This window comes from Triticum aestivum, chromosome 1D (genome assembly GCF_018294505.1).
Source record: "Triticum aestivum cultivar Chinese Spring chromosome 1D, IWGSC CS RefSeq v2.1, whole genome shotgun sequence".
NCBI lineage: Eukaryota > Viridiplantae > Streptophyta > Magnoliopsida > Poales > Poaceae > Triticum > Triticum aestivum.
In genome coordinates, this window is record NC_057796.1 from 11,598,257 (window position 1) to 11,619,679 (window position 21,423).

At 44.2% G+C, this 21,423-nt stretch overlaps 2 protein-coding genes and 1 long non-coding RNA gene across 3 annotated transcripts; 1 reads left to right on the top strand and 2 right to left on the bottom strand.

Annotated features, from left to right (window-relative positions):
* Positions 1–5,506: 5,506 nt before the first annotated feature.
* On the top strand, positions 5,507–6,255 carry LOC123179926 (uncharacterized). The gene is made up of 2 exons (XR_006490612.1): positions 5,507–5,695; positions 5,849–6,255. It is a non-coding gene; the product is annotated as an uncharacterized lncRNA (long non-coding RNA).
* A 1,537-nt stretch (positions 6,256–7,792) lies between these two features.
* LOC123179924 (subtilisin-chymotrypsin inhibitor-2B-like) lies at positions 7,793–8,252 on the bottom strand. The gene has a single exon (XM_044591837.1). It carries the CDS (start codon positions 8,250–8,252, stop codon positions 8,034–8,036), a length of 219 nt encoding a protein of 72 aa, XP_044447772.1. The 3' UTR covers positions 7,793–8,033.
* A 1,459-nt stretch (positions 8,253–9,711) lies between these two features.
* LOC123179923 (subtilisin-chymotrypsin inhibitor CI-1B) lies at positions 9,712–10,205 on the bottom strand. Its single transcript, XM_044591836.1, has 2 exons — positions 10,157–10,205; positions 9,712–10,059 (listed from the first exon to the last, which is right to left on the bottom strand). The coding sequence occupies exon 2, from the start codon at positions 10,047–10,049 to the stop codon at positions 9,831–9,833; it is 219 nt and encodes a 72-aa protein (XP_044447771.1). The 5' UTR covers positions 10,050–10,059; positions 10,157–10,205; the 3' UTR covers positions 9,712–9,830.
* Between the last annotated feature and the right edge of the window lie 11,218 nt (positions 10,206–21,423).

Sequence of the window (21,423 nt, forward strand, 5' to 3'; positions counted from 1 at the left end):
TAAAGAGTTCGCTCTTCAGAAGATGGGCGAAGCATTCCGGAACTTCAAGAAAAATTTAACCCGTGACTATGTCAACAAGGGCAAGACTCTGGATTTCAATGGACAACATGAGAAACTGAAAGATGATTGGCCAGAATTTGTGAGGCAAAAGCAATCGGAGCATTTCAAGGAAATATCAAAAAAAAATAAGGATAATGCGAGTAAGAAAAAGTTCCATCATATTATGGGGCCAGGAGGATACCAACTTTCGGAGCCTAGGTGGCAGAAGATGGAGGAGGACCTGAGGGTGCGAGGAATCCCTCTAGGTACAGAGGGATGGGACCCAAGGGCCAAAAGCTGGTGGTACGGGCATGGGGGATCGCTAGACCCGGAGACAGGGGTGTGTGTTCACCGGCAGAGACAGTTTGCTCCCACCCAAGCCCTTATTGACGCAATGACCCAAGCTCAAGAGGGCTTGATCAAGTTCAAAAGAGAGAAAGACGCACTGACAACAGCCCTCGGGAATGATGAACACGGAGGACGTGTACGAGGCAAAGGCAAAGTTCCATGGAAAGTAGGGTTTTCCCAGGACAATGACCCATACTGTTACAGAAGCCGTAAGAGAAAGACGGACCGGGATGCAGATCTTATGACGAAGTTTGCATCGGAACTCCATGAGTTGAAGCAGACCGTGCATGAACTAGTGAAAGAAAAATCGGCTGTAGGGCCGCATGAAGATCATGAAGCGGATCGCGGAAGCCAGCAGCGGAGAAGCAGCGTGGCTTCCACGGATGCCCCGCCTGCTGCTAGTGCACCGATGATTGAGATTCGTGCACCGGAGCCTCACTACCCCGTGGATGATGTAAAGGAGATGAAAGAATGTGATCTGCATTATCCCGTGGGGAACGTTTCCACGAAGGTAGCTAGCGGCAGTGCTTTACCCTGTACACCTGGAGCACTCCACCACAACAACCCCATTGCATATGGCTATGCTCGTGTCACGGTGGAAGACATAGTCCAAGGGTTTGAGGACCTGGAGATTGACAAACCTACACCCGAAGAGGAGAGAAGACTTGGAGATGTCAAGCGCCAGTTCATTCTATGGAAAAAGAAGTACATAGTGTTTCCAGGCGAGGCGCCAAGGCTAGCAAGTCCACCCCCCTCCGATGGTGGTGGTGGTGGTGGCGGTGGTGGCGGTGGTGGTGGTCGTGGTGGTTCACCTACACCTCCTTCACGCCATTCGACGCCGTCCCCCGATCCACAACCTCCGGCGGGTACGACGCCCCCCAATCCTCCTCCGGCGGGTACGACGCCCCCCAATCCACCTCCGGCGAAGAAGTAGAAGCAGGCGGACAGCAAGGAAACCCGCTCCTGGACTATTAACCCGGACCCTTATGTACCTAAGACCACAAGGGTACTGGAGCCATCACTGAAGCCTCTCCTCCCAAGGCCTGGGGAACTTAGTGAAGCTGAAACCAAATTGGCCGCTTCTGCTGATTATGAGAAATGGAAGGCGGATATGAAGGCGAAAAAAGAGCCTGAGCCCAAGCAAGTATTCACTGAGAAGCAAAAGAAGTGGGCTAAGGATTTTTTGACGACACCGTCCCAAGCCGAGCTGAATATGCCTGACGACTATGGACATGAACTTCGTAGGCAAGCAAAAATATTGAAGGAGGAGAAAGAAGAAAGTAAAAAAAGCGGGAAACAAGTTGACCAGCTCGGGATGCAGAAGAAACAATCGATCCCCCCGCTCATAGTGAAAGCCGGTCCGGAAGAGGACCCCGAGATCATAGCAGCTGCGGCAGCACTTGGATTGACTGTAGCGAGTGCCATGAAACAAGCGTCCGAGATGGGTTTGACTCTTCGTGCCTTCTTAGGCCTTGAGGATGCGCCAGTATGTGAGATAGCATTACAATATGTGCGGAATGGGCCTCTCGTCGAGCCTGCGCGGGAAAAGAGTCTACCACCACAAATGCGAAATCTGCTACGTTGGTACAAGCAATTCATAACATGGGCCGACAAAGAATATATTTATGCGGATGTTACAGATGAGCATCACACCAAACGGTACTCTGTAGAAGTTCATATGAGTGAATTGTTCCAGCTGTTCAATCTGCGCGACCTCGACAAATCTATGCTGAGTTGCTACGTTCTATAAGTGATTTATTTCTACCTCATCTCATTCTTCATTGCCTGCACTATATATATATATTGTCCTAACTATATTGTTGCGTACGCTATTATGTAGATTGAAGATTTGGGAATGCAAAATAAGAAACATCCATGATGTTGGGTTCATTGACCCACATATCGTTAATGGACATGTGTTACAACATCACCCCGAAGACATGGAGAAAGACTTGTACAAGTTTCTTAGAAAGCATCAAGTCAAAAGTCATATTCTATTTCCTTATCATTTTGGGTGAGTGTTTCTCTCTTGTGCCCATTCTCTTTTGTTTACTCCATGCATGGTATGTCTAATCGATGAGTTATGCATGACTGTGCATGTAACGTGTCCGCAGGTTCCACTGGATTCTGCTAAATATTGAACTTCACACCTCCAGAGTTCTAATCATGGACTCTATGGATTCGGATCCAAAGCGTTGGGCCGACATGAGAAAAATGCTGCAAAAGTAATTATTTTCAATCATTTGAGCTCTATATCGATCGGTCTCTTTCGTTCATTTCCTAATATCAAGTAACTAATAACTTCCTTGTTCATTTAATTTTCTTTGCCCTGTAGGGTTTGGAGACGGTTCTCAGAAGAAATTGTCGGTGAATTCAAACATGAGCTAGATTTCAGAAGGTTAGTTAATGTGGATAAGCAACCACCGGGGACCAATCTATGTGGATACTATGTTTGTGAGAACATTCGGAGACACACCTCTGAGCGGAACGCATCGGATAGCGTGCGGAACGCGACGGATAACTTGCGGAGGAGGCTTAGTCCAGAAGCTCGCTTCCGACCAATTCAAGAAGAATTAGCAGGATTTTTCATGAGGGAAGTCATCAATCCTAAAGGAGAACACTATACCGAGGACGAAGAAATTTATATGCATACCGAGATTGAAACTTGTACGAAGTTGTATATGGTCATCCATCCTAATTGTGTATGGAAACTTGTTCGAAGTTGTATATGGTCACCCGAGATTGAATATATATTATATATTCCTCTTGAATTCTTCTTGTTTGAAATTTCATATGCATGTATATAGTAGCGTAGAATATGTGTACTGAAATTTTATCAAAATTAAAATAAAACACAAAATATAATATAAAAGAAATAAAACACTCCAAACTAAAAAGAAACCAGGTTTAGGGGGGCTAAAACCCTAAACCTGCGGAGGAGCCCTTTAGTCCCGGGTGGCCACGAGAACCGGGACTAAAGGTCCTCCGCCCCGACGGACCACGGGCGTCCACGTGGACGGGCCTTTAGTCCCGGTCAGCCACAAGAATCGGGACTAAAGCCTTTAGTCGCGGTCCGTAAGAGGCGCGACTAAAGGGGGGGGGTCTTTAGTCGCGCATATTTAGTCCCGGTTGCACAGCCGGGACTAAAGGCTGTTGCGAACCGGGACTAAAGGGCTTTTTTCTACCAGTGAGTGCTTGCAAAAATTCATCATGAAATCACATTCCTGTAAGGCGTGCCAAAAAAAAAACAAATTCAGTGCTCCAAAATGCTTTTGAAAGTAGCATTTTCAGAGTACCGATTTTGTTTTTTTGCCACGCCTTCTACAAATGTGATTTCATGACAAATTTTTGCAAGCACTTAAAACTTTTGTCAATGTCTCCCAAAAAAAATTTGGATTTTTTTGAATTTTTTTGATTTACTTTTGATTTTACTGTTCACCCGAGCTCATTTGAGCTCGGGTGCAGAAACTCTGCGTCCACATTGGTTGGTAATATTTTGCAACTTTGATGGCAATTTCCGTGATGTAGCGTCAGAAGCAAGAACCATTTTATTATTAGGTAGGTAGAAATTGCACTTGACTACTCGTCTCTGGACTTGCATAGCAATTCCTAAAAATTGACCAACTAATATACTCTAACTGCGATGGAAGTATTTAATGTGGGTACGCCCCTAACGGATTCACAAAGATATATACTTTCACTAGATACATATTCATTTATGCAAGTCCTAAAAACGCACATTTCACCTCCTTATCTTGCGTCTTGCTCAAGACCTTCCTTTGTTGCAAACAACCGCACAATTCGATGATAGCTTCAGTGGCGAGTCGAAGATGGATCCGCTCAGTGACATGATTACTGTAATAGTACAAAGCGTCAAATATACTTCCCCGAAGCCGGCCCACTGTAGCTGACGGCCACAGACACAACTGGCCTCGATGATCTCATAGAAATACGTAAGTTCGCATGTCATCAACAACAACTCACCACTTCCTAAAGGCAGCTCCAAACGAATCCGGCGGTGACACAAGAGAAGAAAATGTGGTTAACATCTTCATCAACTCACACAAGGGGCAATGGCCATCTCCCAGGCCGCTTTGCTTCCTTGCAGCCGGAAGGCGCAAACGTCCCCTAATAAGGAGGCATATGTATTGTATAATACAAATCAAGTTTGGTAAATATATATTGATCATTTGGTTTGGGTTGTATGCTGAGTTGGTGTGGACAAGAATGGTTATGAAATGCTGATGAAAAGCAAACAGATCATGCCACGTCTAAAGAGGTTTCGTACAATGAACTTTTTGGGTGTGAACATTCATCCTAAGGCCCTGCCTAGAACCTGTAAACAAATGGAAACCACAATCAAAGAGCCGTTTTCGGTCTCAGTTGGAACATTTTCTGGATCCAAGTTTTACACTGATAGTAGGCCATAAAAGGGTGAACCAAGCAGGGCTTATTTTTTTCGGCTAACTATTTAAGTCCATGAGTAGTTGTTTGACCAGATACCTATATGTGTAACAGCGCACCTAGATTCACAACCGATGAATGTTTGTCCTCGAGGACAAAAGAACAAACGTTTTGATTATCAGCTTATCTGGAGAATAAAAGCAATCCTAAGGTGCAAAATTAGAGAACTTAAATGTGGACCATTGGATCTTTGATGGATGTTCAAGATTACTGAACTAGCTAGAGCCGGACTGTTACTTTTGTAACAAAAAACTCCTTGACTAACACCTATATACAAAACAAGTCCTTCCAGCAGCTCCCCCTTGCCAATCTGTAGCATACATTTGTCCACATTTAAATTTTACTCCCTCGTTCCGAAATTACTTGCTGCTCAAACGGATGTATCTAAGGGACTTGTAATTAGACATAGGTAGTATATTTTTGTAACTTAGGAGCTACAGCTGCTTTATTTGTCATAGTCCTACACGCTTATCTGTATTATGAGTTACACAAAGTAGCCGACAAGATCTGCACCTGGCTACACGTCGATTGACCCATGAATCACGTCGTCTTCTTTAGCAGTCCTACGTATTATGAGTCTGCATACATGCATGTGCGAGAGCATCTTCGTCTCTGCATAAGCGTCCAATTAGCACAACGAAACAATTACTCTCGTGCTTCACGCCCGCACATGAAAGCATCTTATCTTCTCTCGTGCTTGTCTCATACACGTGAGAGCATCCTATCTTCATCTTCTCTCTCATGATAGATCTCCCCTATAAATAGACATAGATGATGCAATGAGTTATGCAAGTACTCGTCTCGGTCAAGTTCAGAGTAAGCTCCATCGAGTTCCATTTAGCTGGTGAGTATTCTTTGGTCTGTATTCCATTCCCTTATGTTTTCTGTCAACAAGTCTCTTTAGCAAGATGGCTAGCATTAGCGTTATTGCTATCTCTAGTCCGAACTAGAAAAACCATCTATTAGTTAACTAGTATTTGGTTCAACTTTTTTATAGCTCGCACAATTGAGGATGAGCTATGGCCAGAGTGTCGCCGCCGGATGCCCGGCCGGAGATGAGAAGAAGACGTCATGGTCGGAGTTAGTGGGGAAGTCTATCGTAGAGGCCAGAGAGATCATCCTCAAGGACATGCCTGATGCGGACTGCGGTAACGGAGGACTTGAGGAGCAACCGTGTCCGCATCTTCGTCGACACTGTCGCGACCACACCTCACATTGGCTAGCTAGCTAGCTTTGCTCGCTAGGAGCGACGTGCATGCGTCAGGCGTCACGGATGCTGATGACCAAGTAATAATTTTCAATAATGGATGCATAAGTACATGCTCGACGGATCATCCTACTTTTGTGTTTGGGTTATGGATCCATGTGCTCGACTGGTTAATTATTTGTAGTTTCCGTTTTTTCCATTTTTGGATCAACTGCTACTATGTTAATTAACTATCGCAGTGGTCTTCGCAAATCAAAGAGCATACCGTAGAGGAAGTGTAATATGGGGCTTATAGCCCCTCTAAAAGTCACTTTTGCACAGAGCACGGCGATAAACTTAGTATTGTACTTGCTCTTATGTGGAGGAGATACATAAAAAAACAAGGGGATTTGTCTCTAAGGCAAGAGCCTAATTTTGTTAGGACAATGTAATAAATATGTAGAAATAGGAAGAGAGAAAGTTGAAAAAGAAATCAAAATCTAATAGTCAACCTTATAGCCTATCTCATAACTCCTACCTAAGGCATTCACAATGCGTTGTCTCAACGCATCGTCTTATGTAGCAAAAAGAAAAAATTGAGACAATTACCGAATGCATTGCATATTACCTCTCATAGTGGGTAGTATTATAAGTTAGTATCATGCATATGATATTAGTACACGATACTAACTCCACAATGCATTATATTATACGTTGGTATCGGATATGATACTAGTCTATGATACTCCTAAATACCACAATGCATAAAATCGTAAGGTGGTTTTATTACAGATCATTTCATTTATTACTTTGTAGACTCATACTACATCCGTTGTGGTTTACTATTCCCCTCGTATTTTGGGTCGTATTTTGACCATGCTTTTAACAAATAGAATATTAGCTATAAGTAGCAAATTTGGTCAAATAGAACGAGTACATAACATTTTTACCTATCATAGTGATCTTATTTATTGCCATGCATGACACATAATAGTATAATATTTAACATGATACGGTACCATATATCATGATACTCAATCCTTTCCTTCCTATTTAATTGTGTACCATCTCATAAAAATGCGTAATTGGAATGCATGATACCTACTATGATACTCCAATTCGGATCAGCCCTAGATGACATGGCAACTCCATATAGACATCGAGTGACTATAGTATTAGCCATGCTCAGTTTGTTTAATACAATATCTTGTTTCATAGGCACTCGTATCTCGCTACTGCTAAAAATATGGTTTTATAATCACCATAAATATACGATAAATAAAAATCAATTATGTGGTAAAGATTGTTAAATATATTTAATTTGCGAAATGATTATCATGTAATTTCCAAAAATACCATATATATTACATAGGTGTCATTGACACCACACTGATAGAAGTATAATTTGGGAAAATAGTAATCTTATAGTTGTTGTGAAACCTTAACGTCACCTTTTCCAAGTAAAATAAATCAAGCCAAGGGTGTGTAATTTTGCAACTAATCCTCGGTTTCAAAATACTTTCATATTAATTAGTTTTATCATAAGTCAAAATTTATGATGTTTGACTAAGTTTATTGAAAAATATCAACAATCACTATACCAAATCAATATCATTAAATACATGATGTTATTGTAATTATTAGATATTGTAGATGTTGATATCTAAGATCAGATATAAATTTGGTCAAATAGAACGGGTACATAACATTTTTACCTATCAAGAATGGGTTAAAAATAATTAATAAAGAGAAAAATCAAGGGTACTCTAGACTTTTCATATACGATAATTTTAAGTTTTTGTAGGAGTACAGTCTGATTTCAACATCAGGAGTTATTGTAATCATTCACATGGGAGATACATGTTTTTGACATAGTGAATAACAAACACGCCTGACACAACTAAAGAAATTCAAATCCATGACATGGTAATGCTCCATCAGCATGTAATTATTTGTTTAACTTATTCTTGAGTCTTGACCATGCACATGAAGCTAGCTAGCCGATGCTTGGGGTGTCAGCGACGATGTCGACGAAGACGAGGACGCGGTCGGGCCTGAAGTCCTTGGTCATCGGCGTACCGACGGGGAGCACCATGATGTCGGCGTCAGGCTTGTCTGCCAAGATGATCTTCTTGGCTTCTTCAGCGCACAACACAACAACTTCCGGCCACCCCGTCTTCTGGCCGGCGGCTACGTTGTCGGAGGAGCTCATCATCGCGTTACCAAGACAGAAGTTCAAACCAAGGCTAAAGATTTCTCAAGAAAACAGAGACACAATGTTGTGACTCACCGTTAAATCTAGGCTGGAGCGTTAGCTAGCAGCTTGTGCCAGGAACGATGCTACTTACAAGTAATCTGATTGTGTTGTATTGATCGACCGATCGAGTAGGAAAATGATGTGATGGCAATACCTTGCTTGGGATAGAAGACATGCGGTGTGATGCCGGTGAGGCACTGAGGTCAAAGAAGCAACCTCTAGCTAACTAGCCATCTGTAAATTCCACATGTGTAGTTCTACTATTCAACTCGCGGCAAGGATAACATAATATTCAACCGACAATACAAGTCCCCATGTAGGTGGTGGATAACATTCTATTGAACCAACAGTACAAGTCAAGATGTACTTTGTGGATATATAACGTACTATTCAACTAGATGAGGATAACATTATGAATTTTGTGCTTGTCATGCGTGGCCCTTGCTTAATAAAACGATATGTCCTTCATCTGCGGAGCAATTCAGGGGTCAATGGTACATACGTAGGAGCATAATATCGACATGTACAGGATATTCCTAACTAAAAACTTATCTGTATTATAACTTGGGTTTACCCTCGTTCTTCGGTCCGTTACTTGGATATGTTCACGCTGTCTTCTTTTGCACTCGATGACAGAGAAAACAAAACAAAATCAGCATCACTATTGAATAACGCCATCGTATAACATCTAGAAGAAACACAAAAACAAATGGACACCAGATCTGGCCAAGACCGAAAGCTCAACATGCCTTCCGCTGGCGCTAATCAGCATCACTAGAACATGATCACAATCAGAAGGACTTATTCCATGGCGCAGGTGACTCCGTCGCCTCTTTATCGTCGATTAGACATCTATACTAAACCCTAACTAGGGCTAAGACTGCCCAAAATCCATGGTCAATCCCCAAACCGCTGTTCCTTCTACCTTTTCCGGAGTTGGAAACACAACAGAAGGAGAGAGGAACCAGCAGCAGCGGCTGCATGTATGGAAAACCCTAGTCACATCACATGTGTTCTTTGCGATAGGAATGTGTGTGTGAATCACACATCCACTTGTTTGTTATATATGTTCCGTTTGGCTAAGCACATCGCTTTCAGTATTCAAAATATGCTGCGATTGGGCTTGGGCTAGATTGCATAGATCAGTTTTTTCGCCAAATGTTTTTCGTTGCCGCGGTGGTTGGTACTTGGTGTTGTTTAATGTAAATCATGATATTCTCTACTTGCATATTTTATATTTTCAAATTCATTCCAGTTCCTAGTAGTTCACACACCTTCCTTTTTGGGGCGAATAGTTCCTTGGTGGTGAATTGATGATTAAAATTGAGTTGGGAACTTCGGTTGCTCGGAAAAATACGATCAAAAGAAGCAGAATACGCACAGATCTAAGTTTTTCTCAATCAGCTATGGACGGAACTTCACAGTTCACACAAACCTGTAGATTATTGACTTCACAGTTCACAGTTTTATTCCTCCATTACTGATTTATTCATGAGCCAGCATCTATGCCGGCCACGGGAAGTAAGGGCAATCCAACTAGCGAACGTGGGGGGTCTCGGCGACAGTGCCGACGAAGATGCGGACGCGGTTCGGCCTGAAGTCTTCAGTCACCGCTGAGCCAACCGGCACGACGATGATGTCTGCGTCAGGCTTGTCCTTGAGGATGATCTCCTTGGCCTCCTTGATGGTCAGCCCGACCACCTCCGGCCACGACATCTTCTTGCACTCACCGCTGGCGACCTCAGTGGAGCTCATGGTGGTTCCGCTGGTTGAGAGCCATCAACAACGCTAACTTAATAAAGGTATTTCAACAACTAAATGAGAAGATTAACTGCAGCAGGTATAGTAATAGTACTACTCACCGACTAAATCGAACCCGATCTTCTCCGAACTGATGAACGGCCGATGATATTCAGTATTCGACAAGCTAACGACTTGCGCTGTGTCAGACTTGATGGTGCAGAATACATCGGCCGAGTGATGTATATATAGTAGAGAGATTACGAGTAGGTAGCAGCTTCATTTTTCCATCCATTGTAGGTTCTAGTAGCAAGCAAGGTACACGTGCCACACGAACTTTCATGCACGGCTCCTTCGTGGACACGTCCATTAGATTGGGTCAAGCAAGCAACCTATAGGTAGCTGGCGAATTGATATGGTCTTGACTGCTTACTTCCACGTATGCGATGCAGGATAATGTTTTGAGGAATTCTAAATTTAAAAATATTAATATTAATGATAATAATATTATATCTCTGGAAAACTATGGACTTATTATAGTGTAGTCTCCAGAAAATCATGGTACTATAATGTTATCCAACTACGTAGCTACATCTATCTGAATGGATTTTTGGGTCCTGAAGGACATGGGTATCGGTATCCTGTGCGTCCAGTTTGGCGTGGAGACACGCTACATCTGCGTTTCACTTTAAGAGGTAAAGTAATTGGAGGAAATATGGGATTTGCTAGATGTAAGTCCTCTGAATATCAAATTTGGATCAGTCGATTCCTGTGAGCCGTCAGATGCAAAATGGAAGACTAGATCATCTTGTTCAACCTTCTGAAACCGTTATTGTTCGTGGTCTTCAACCTTGAACCGCCCGATCTACCGTCGGCCTAACTGGCTGCTGCCGCGGCCGGAGGCCGATGGCGCTACCGTGCCAGTCTCACCACCCCGCCCTACCCGAAACAGCCACCCACAACCGTGCCCCCCCCCCCCCCCCCCCCCCCCCCCCCCCCCCCCCCCCCCCCCCATCGTTATAAGCTCAGCGACCACCGCAAAATCGTCAGAGAAAATGCACCCGCCGACGTTACGATAGATAGTGGGGTTGCTTCTCCGGCGAACCTGCACCTGCCACCCTAAAGATAGATAGTGGGGTTGCTTCTTCCCCAGTGTCGGCAGCCTCAGCGTCTCCTTCTTCCTCTCCCTCGACGCTTCCTTCTTCCTTCTCAAAGCGAAATTCACTGACCGGGAAAAAAGATCCAGTCGACTAGCGTTTCACTATTGTGAGGAAATATAAACGTGCCACGGCCTAGGATATTGTGAATGTATCTGTAAATCTCCCTGTTTTTCTAAAAAAGTGAATGTACGTGTCTGCGCGAGGGTTTGTGAGTTTTGAAGAAACATAACGTGTCACAGCTTGCTGCTTCGAAATTGGCCATGTATTTTATGTATTAGGTGGGGTGGACTGCGACTACTTTGACACGTTAAGTGGATCAGAAACGGGGTTGTGGCACTATTGTTCTCACCCACAAATGCTGGAAATCGCTTACTACGAGAACTATCAAGCATTCGTTCGAATGGCCCAGCCCATTAGCGTTAGTTTTGGAAGCTCCAACCTACAATGCTTGTTTTAGGAACCTTTGCGCCGTTTTGGGATGGTTCCGATAGGTTTTTCTTTCTAAGTGCTTCTTTACTGGTTTTTATCAGTTTTATTTTATTTATTTTATTTTTGGTTTTCCTTTATCATTTTATGTTGGTTCTTTTTGCTTTCCTTTTTTTATATTTTCCAAATGCATCTCAACCTATTTTGAACACACGTTGAACATATTTTGTATGCAGGTTGCATTATTTTAGGTACACACTAAATATTTTTCTAATATACGTTGACTATTTATTTGAATACACATTGAATGTCTGTTAAATGCACTTGAACATTTTTTAAATACATGGAGAACACACACTTTCAAAACACATGTTAAATGTAGTTTTGAATACACGGTGAATATTTTCTAAACATTCGAGCATTTTTTCATACACGGGAAGCATTTTTAAATATCAAATGAAAAAGAATTAATACACAACGATCATTTTTCTAATCCCATGTCGAACATTAGTTAGATTTCATGAACATTTCTTAAATGTGATGAACATGTTTTTGAATGGTATGAACATTTCACATCATGAAAACATTTTGTTAACATGTGAACTTTTTTTTGGATAGTGCACTATGCTTTATTTTTTAAATACGGCATATAGGTGTGGATGTGTGACCGAATACTTGCAATAAATGACAGCAAAGTGATGATCGTGATGCATATGAGCAGCTGAGATACTAAGACACATGTTGCTGAGGCTCCATTAGACATTTTCGCATATATCTCAGTACACAAGGGCTTGTTTTGAGTATCATAATGGGTTCACTATTGAGTTATACATGTGTGTGCAGTTTAGGATCTATTAATCCCAATAGTTTAGGCATGCATACCAGGAGAAAAAGAAACAGTTACACTTCATTTTTCATCTCTTAAAATGTGGCTATATCTAAAAATACTCCCTCTGTGTAAAAAATGAACGCATGCATATTAGTTTGAACTCACATATTATGGAGGAGCTAATCAAGAGGGGTTGTTCAGGCTTAATGCATTAGCTTATTGAGTTGTTGATTATAAATAAGCTTGCATAGATTGGCCCACTGCACATCGATTTCTTAATATGTGCTTCAGTTTGAGTGAAAAGAAACACAAAACTAATATGCATCCACTTTTGGCACGGAAAAATTATATGAAGATATATTTGACACAATGATTGAATCCCGAATCAAGAAATGTCAGTGTACGATGCATATTATCTAAGCTTCATGGGCCAAAAGGCAAGGATATATGAGATAGTGAGTGGTGCATATTTAGATGTGATTGACACGGAATACATGTCCTAACATGGATAATGGTCAGATAAGAGATTGTGTTTTAATTGAAATGTTATCACAGATCATGTGTCGGTGTGTGTTTTTGAATATCAAATATAGCTTTGTCTCGGCACGGGTGTTGGGCCTCCTCACGGAGGTTCATTGGACAGAAGTTGCAACAATTTGGGAGAAAACTTTGAGTCGACAAGTGTCGACGCCACCGTTGACGGTACTTGTGAGCGTCTTCTCCTTGAAAGCATCGTCAAAATAGTTTGTTTCTCCTCTTGGATAATGGTCATTTGTATTTGGGGGGACACATCAGTGGTAAGATGAGTCGGAACTTCCCCATGGGCTCATTGAGGCGGTGATGTGCTATTCTCTAAGTGAAATACTTGAGCCGATGGTGTTGTTTCCAGTAATGGTGGCACCCACAGGTCTCATTTACCTTTTTGGAGTAGGGACCGAAGAGCCCACACCCTACGCATGGTCGACAGATGTGCTTGGTGATGGAGGCCAACTTCTTCGCTAATTATTTTTGCTTTGGGAACGCTGGTCCTGGCAGAAGGTGGGCAGCACTAGGATACTAACATGGTTACTTTGTTTGCCCTTGCTTGATCTCTAGTTTTACTAGGTGGTTCTCCTACTTTTATGGTTTTGACGGCTGTCCTTAATAACCGTGTTTTTCATGCCACTTCGTGGAGTTTCCTAAATAAAGCTGAACATATGTAGTATATGGTGTTCATATTTAAACAGATTGATCTAAATATACGGCATCATATATATGTAAACTAATTGAACGCAAGCACACCTATATACAAACCTTAACCATATTACACACTCTGTGATTTATTCCATTATCCATTAACATACCATGCAGCAACTTCTTATTGTATATGATCTATATATCTCAGTCTTGCTATATCCTAGAAGAGATGATCAACCTGCAATACATGTACGCCAGTAGTAGGCTAGCTCTCAAGCTTGCTAGCCGACCCTGGGAACCTGGGCAATGGTGTTGAGTCTATCGACAAAGAGGCGGACACGGTCGATCCGATATTCCATGGTCACAATTGTCCCCAACGGCAGAACTATGATCCGCGCCTCTGGCTTGTCCTGCAAAATCACCTTCCTGGCCTCCTCCACCGACTTCCCCACCAACTCTGGCCACTCCGTCTTCTGGCTGTGATGGTGAGCAGCATCAGTGTTCCCTCCCTCCGGCTTCTTCTTCACGGAACTCATCCTTGTTACGCTTGCTTCCTTTGATGAAAACAAATAACTGAAATTGTCATACAAAATCACCTGCAGAGAACTATAATAAAAGAGAAATTAAACATGCACACACTAACCTGTGAGACTGATTAAATCGCCTGTGTGACTGTGAGATGTTGAACTGTCATGTCATCAACCTAATATGTATTTATAGGCAATCAGGCTCGACTCCTTATAATGTGCAGTTGTGCACACAAAGTAAGCTAACGATGTACTCCATGCTAGCTTCACATGGATGGTGGCAGACTGAAAGAAGATATCCAATTCGGCTTTATTAAGTTAGTATTACGTGCCTACACGTCACCAAACAAAGTGATGCTTATCTACCTCGAGCAGAAATGGGTGAATGAACTCTTGCACGGAGCATCATGGAAGGTTGTCATATCATGATCCTGGATTACACGTGCACTGCTAACAATACAAGAATCATCACATGCCCGGTCTTTTTTGGTAGGAGAACAACACGACACTGCATATAAATGAAGTGGATAGAGAACTTTTTCTTGGATAAAGAACTTTCTGTGTCGTTACTTGTGTCTGCATCATTTCATTCAAGGCAAGCTAAGAAGTGTCTACTCCACCAAGAATAAGCTTGCACTCCACAATACATTTTATTTATTTATTTCCCTTCAAGTTTACACTACAACTTCCTTTCACAGTAGTGTTCACCAAAATATCTGCATGTTCTATCTTCATATGTAATAATTTATATGTTTTATGTTTGAAACATCCAGTGAAGGAACCTTGTGTACTAGCTTCCAAAAAAATTTATCTGCAATACTTCAAAAAAAATCTACAAGGAACATACTACATTATATTGTTAATGGCATAGTTAGGAAATTTATCTGAATATTAATGTCTAGCTTTTTTTTGGCATGATTCAAATTTAAGTTACGTGTATGTTAATAGGGACTACGTTTAAAAAAGTAAGTATTTATGTAAATTTGTAGCTTGTAACAGAAATTTATGTTAAAAGATATTAATCTTTTGCTTTTGCAAATTCAAACGTTTAAATTTTATTGGCGGTTAAATTACCCAATCTACGACATGCTCTAGCGAATTCGAATGTGTGCTCCCTGCAAAAAAATTAAACTTGTGTTGGCCTTAGTTAAATATCTTGCAACGTGCTTCTGCCCAAGAGCACAGATGGACATGATATCTGGGGGAGTGACTAGGCCTTAGAGCATCTCCAGCCGTTGACCCCCCAGGCGGCTGGACAAATCGCCGCCTGGGGGCGAACCGGCGCTAAAATCGGCCTGGGGGCGATCGGGTTCCCAGCCGACGCCCCCAGGGTCGGCCCCAGGCGCGTGGTTTTAAAAAAAATTGAGCATTTGTTTGACTAAAATTCGGCGAACGGGCAAATATTCGGCGAAACATTGCATTAACTTGGCGAACTGAAATAGTTCTTTTTACATAGATAAAATACTTAGGAAAAAAAAGCAAAGAGGCCGCGACTACGGGCCGAAAAACGCGCCGAGAGAGGCGAAGTCGACGTCGTCATCCTTCTCCTCCTTCATGCGAGCGCCGCTGCTGGACCCCTGCCCAGGGTCGCCCTGGCGGTCCGGCGGCGGCGGCGCGTCGTTGTCACTGTCGTCGTCGAGGACGACGACGCCTCCCTCGTCGCGGCCACGGCGCCGAGCGGCGAACTGCTCGAAGGCACGGCACTGGTGCTCCAGTTTCGTCCGCGCCCAGTCTTCGCGCGCCCACTTCAAAGCTGCTGCATGAGGAATCAATGGAAGGCTGACCGACGGGCAGCCTTGGCATTGATTCCCCGCGGGAAATCGAGGCGATGAGGACGAGGCGCGTGGGTCGCTGACTCGGCGGCCCCGCCTTTCTTTCGCACCAAAACCCATTGCCCCGGCGCCCCCGGGCGCCCCCAGCGCGACGTGTTCGGCCTGGGTCCGCCGGCGTCAATTTCGGCCCGAACAGGCGAAAAACAGGCTCTTGGGAACGCGACTGGGCCGATTTTTGAAGCCGGCGCTATGAAAACGCCTGGGGAGGGGGCATGTTGGGGGCGCGGTTGGAGATGCTCTTACCCTTAGCGAGATAAGAGCTCCTATATGCCCCTCATAGGCGGCAAATACTTGACCCTTCGCTGAAGGCATGAGCAAATGTGCCGGCCCATTCTTCTGAAGAGCTGTGTTTTTTTTTCTTTGTTTTTTAACAGTTAGTTGAAACACAGTCTGTTATTTCTTAGGACCTAGATATTTAGATCCCTGATAAGAAAAAATAGAAACATATATTTTAGAACTATTTTCTATGTGCGTTTTATAAAAACGTTCAGTATATATTGAAACGAGTTTACAACGTATTAAAAAACTATTCAATATGCATAAAATATGTTCAATATATACAACAAAAATGTTCATCGTGTATCATAAAAACAGCTCAGTGCATATTAGAAAAAGTTCACCGTATATTAAAAAACTGTTGATTGTGTATTAACCTATGTTGGATGTATACAACATAAATGGTCGTCGTATATCAAAAAAATTTCAGTGTGTATACTTCAAATGTTCACCATATGTTCGTTATACATTTAATAAAAAAATTCCAATGATTAAACAATAAATCTTCACCGTACCATTGTAAAGAGAAAAATGCAAAAATACAAAAAAAATCAGGAAAAAGAAAACAAAGAAATCGCCTTGCCTGGCCCGCTCCCGCGAGCAGTAGGCGAAACCCTACCCCAGCGGCCTACACCCCCACCCCTCCTCGATCTCCTTCCCCTTCGCGCCCGCAGAAGCGCATGGGGTGGCTTTCTTGGGTGTTTGTGCGGCGCTGGGCAGGGTGCAGCGGTGCAGCGACGACAGCCGTCCCGACGATGGTGGCGGCTTGTGGTGGCCACGTGGTGGGCTACTGGTGGGGTTCCAATGGTGGCGTGCTTCATGGGTGTCGGGTCCTGCGGAGGATAACATGAGGGGCGGCCCGGTTGGCCAAATTTGATCGGCTGGTCCTCCGAGCAATCCTGGTTGGCGAGTGTGGGCTGGGTCTGGTGGAGATCTGGCAGCCAACGGCCTGAGGTGGAGTTTTGTGCCCTTTCAGCGGGAGTGGAGACGGGGCAGAAGACGGGGGTGGAGATCTTGGCATTGGGCAACTAGGACGAGACATGTTTGAGGAGCCTATGGGGGTCGGGGCGCTCGAGTGGCTACTCGGCGTCCCCTTTTCCGGGTGCGGCTGCTGGTAGTGGGCCGGCGGCGCAGGCTTATTGCCGGGGCAGGTGTTTGACATGGTCCTCCTGCCCGGGGTGGGGTGCTCCTCGAGCGAGTCCTGACGCAGTGTCATCTTCAAGTCCGGATGCTCAGCTCTGGGTCCCCTTCGGTCACGCCAAAGTGGATGTTTGCGGTTGGCTGGCGAGGCATCTTCATGTTATGGCGTCGGTGGAGGTCCGTGGCAATGGTGGGTGAGACTACGTGGTGTCGGCGGGTGGATCGATGGGTCAAACCCTGGACTTGGCATCCTGTGAGATGAGTCTCCGTGACGGCCGTCGGCAGTCACTGGTAATGTCCCCCCTTTCCCACCGGGATTGGTGAGGATTATGGGTGTCGGTGCCCCTAAAGTGGTCATGCTGACCCCGACTCTATGGCTGATGACGACCTTCTCCTGTTGCGGTTCGTGCTATGTGAAGCAGGTGGTTGGCAAGGTCTTGAGACTTGGATGCCGGGGCGGCGGCCCTGGAAGGCGGTCTGCATGGTTGGTTCTCCGGCAGGGACCATGTCGGTTGTGGTGGCTATGTATCTTGGCCGTGTAGGCAGCGAGAGTTGTTGCGGCGGGGTGACTCGGGCATACTATGCCTCTGGCTGCGATGGCGTCCCGATCCGTACCTAGAGATATGATCTCGTCAGTCTTACCCTCAAGACCTCATGGTTGCACAAGTGAGGTGCCAAGCCAAAGATCTACGTTTTGTCGCCAACGATAGCGATGCATGCGGGCGTCGTTCTCTTATTGAAGACGTTTTTGTGGGGCTCCTCTCCATGTCCGGTTCTGGTTGAAAACCTTTGTCCATCATGGATTCAGTAGTGGCGACACTCAGTGTCGCCGTCCCTCTTGGGGGCGTTGTTGTGGAGTGTAGGTGGTGTAGGGTCTTGTGTGGCATTGTTCTCAGTTCTTTTTGTACTCTATTTCGATTGCCTTGTCAGGTGTGTCGCGTGATCCAGCTATCTTGGGCTCATCATTGTTTGAGGGTTTCCCATCACCTTGTTTCATTTGACTGTGTACTCTATTGTTGTGTGTTTGCTTTATGTATAAAATGGGGCAAGATCCTGTTTCGAGAGAAAACGAAACAAGAGAAAAAAAACAAAACAAAAGAAGAAAGAGAAAAAAATAGATAAACAGAAGAAGAAGAAACAAAAACAGCGAGATAAGTAAGGACACTTGGGCCGGCCCAGTCGTTCCTGCCCTTTAGCGAAGGCTCGGCTATTTTTTTACTTTTAAAATTTTCTAAATACAAATATTGTATAAATAAATTTATATCAGTTTGTAAATTAACTAAGCACAAAATAAAAAATCCATTTAATGTGAAAAATTGTCATGCAACTTCTACAAAATGTTGATAATATTGAAGAAAAATATTTGTGACATTTAAAAAATCTTCAAACGTAAAAGAAATTACTGTGAACTTTCTAGAAAAACCTTATATAATGTAAGAAAATATGTTTGCGTAACTGAAAAAATGTTTAATGAATAATGAATATGTGTGCTGATCATTACATTGGATATGGTTAAATATAGCAACCGTGTGCAATAGCTAGTAAGGGCATTTGTCAAGGCGGACCCGCAAACCTCCCGCAACCGTCCGGACCGCGGAATCCATCCAACACCGACCCTTATCGGTTTGTGGAGCGGTCCGACGCGATTTCTCCTGCAAACCGGAGACAAACGTTCGGGTGTGTGTGGGGGGGGGGGGGGGGCTTTGCGGGAGTCCGGATCGATCCCAAGCCTACATCTGACCACCCTAGCCCACCAAAAACCCCTCCCCCCTCCCATGATCGCTTCCCGCCCGAAACGGCCAGCACCGCTCTTGAGCGTCAGTGCCCGCATTCATGCCTGACCAAAGCAGACGCGAACACTTACTGGCGACGGCATTGAAGCAGCGCGCTGGCTGAGAGGTCGCCGCCTGCGCCGCTTCCCAGTGCAGGCAACTGCCGCGCATTCAAACGACGTGATGACCGCCCGTCCATCCATCTACTACCTACATTGATGGCACACGGTGGCCGAGGAATATCCTCCGGTGCCACTTGTCCCTCCCTCTCCGCCCACCGGTGCTATATAAACCGCTGCCCGGTGCCCCGGCCGTAGCCACAACCATCCCTCTTCGCACCACTCCCAGCCATGGATCCCTCTGCCGCGAAAGCTCTCTAGGACGGGCTGACGTTGGAGCAGAAAAAGGATATGACCGCCATTGTTGCCGATGGGCAGGACGGCAGGCAGCCGGAGGACGACGTGCAAATGAAGGACGCCTCCTCCAACGAGCCAACGCCACCCTCCTCTACCTCCACGGCACCCTCCTCCTCCGCTCCATCCTCAGCGGTGCATTGCACCACGACCATCGGCGAGGCTCGTGCTCATTTTTATGGACATGGTGTGGGAGGATCTGTTCCGGGAGGCACATGCCGACGCAGCCTACAACCACAACCTCCTCCAGGAGCATCTATAGGCGGTGCAGCTCGGCGTCGGTAGACGGTCGCGCCGGACGTGGACCTGCACTAGTAGAAAAAGGGCCTATTGTCCCGGTTCGTGAGGGCCTTCTGTCCCGGTTTGTGAACCGGGACTAAAAGGTCGTTACTAATGCCCTTGGCCTTTAGTCCTGGTTCTTACACGAACCGGGACAGAAGGTCCTCCACGTGGCCGCTGCGGCCAGCCCAGGACGGAGGGCCTTTGGTCCCGGTTGGTGACACCAAACGGGACCAATAGGCATCCACGCGTCAGCATTTCAGGGGCTGGGGTTTTTGTTTTTTTTAAGGGGGGGGGGGGTTTAGGGGGTTTTGGGGGGTTAATTTAGGTTGTTATTAGGTAGCTATTAGAGAGAAGTGTCCTCTCTTATATCTCCGTGCTTGGTTTACCAACGCTACGTACTGCTATGCCTAAACATGGCTTAGATTGAAGTGAAGGCAACATGTGGTGCATGTCGAAAGTAATACTAATACTAACTTGATCAAGTTTGGATTGTACTACTTTCGACACGCACCACATGCATGTTGCCTTCACTTCAATCCAATCCATGTTCATTTCACCCGCTGATATATAATAACTCTTCATGCGCGCATCATGCATCATCATATATAATAACAAGTCCTACTAATCATCATCACACAACTTCTACTCGTTATTAATAACAAGTCATACGATCATCATCCTCACAGTAATCGAACCAACCCTACTTAATTGTTCTTAGCACATGATCATCAGTATTAGGTAGGACCGAAATACCCTCTTTAAGGTAAAATAGCATAAAACAATATAGACCCTGACTCTCCATTATGGAGAATGGAGATCATCCTGTCTCCAATTCTTGCGCTTCGCTTCCTTTTGCTTCCAAGAACCTCCTTGCGACTGTCCATACATGTTTTCCATTCTTTGATTTGCATGTCTCCACTTCTTTTAGAAATCCGGTATGGACAGTTGAGATTCGTAGGATGACCTGGTTGTATGTTCAAAACATCAAGCCTACCATTCTGATACATCAAATGAGGCACACAATCCTCTGGGATTATCTGTTGAAAAACATAGTAATAACTTCATAGTTAGCAATGATAATGTACTAGTTTTAGAACTATGCAAAATATGCACGGATGTCGTAATAGTAAGAAATCTTACCAGGGTATCTCCATAGTAGTTACTGAAGGAAATATGCCCTAGAGGCAATAATAAAGTTATTATTTATTTCCTTATATCATGATAAATGTTTATTATTCATGCTAGAATTGTATTAACTGGAAACATAATACATGTGTGAATATATAGACAAACAGAGTGTCACTAGTATGCCTCTACTTGACTAGCTCGTTAATCAAAGATGGTTATGTTTCCTAGCCATAGACATAAGTTGTCATTTGATTAACGAGATCACCTCATTAGGAGAATGACGTGATTGACTTGACCCATTCCGTTAGCTTAGCACTCGATCGTTTAGTATGTTGCTATTGCTTTCTTCATGACTTATACATGTTCCTATGACTATGAGATTATGCAACACCCGTTTACCGGAGGAACACTTTGTGTGCTACCAAACG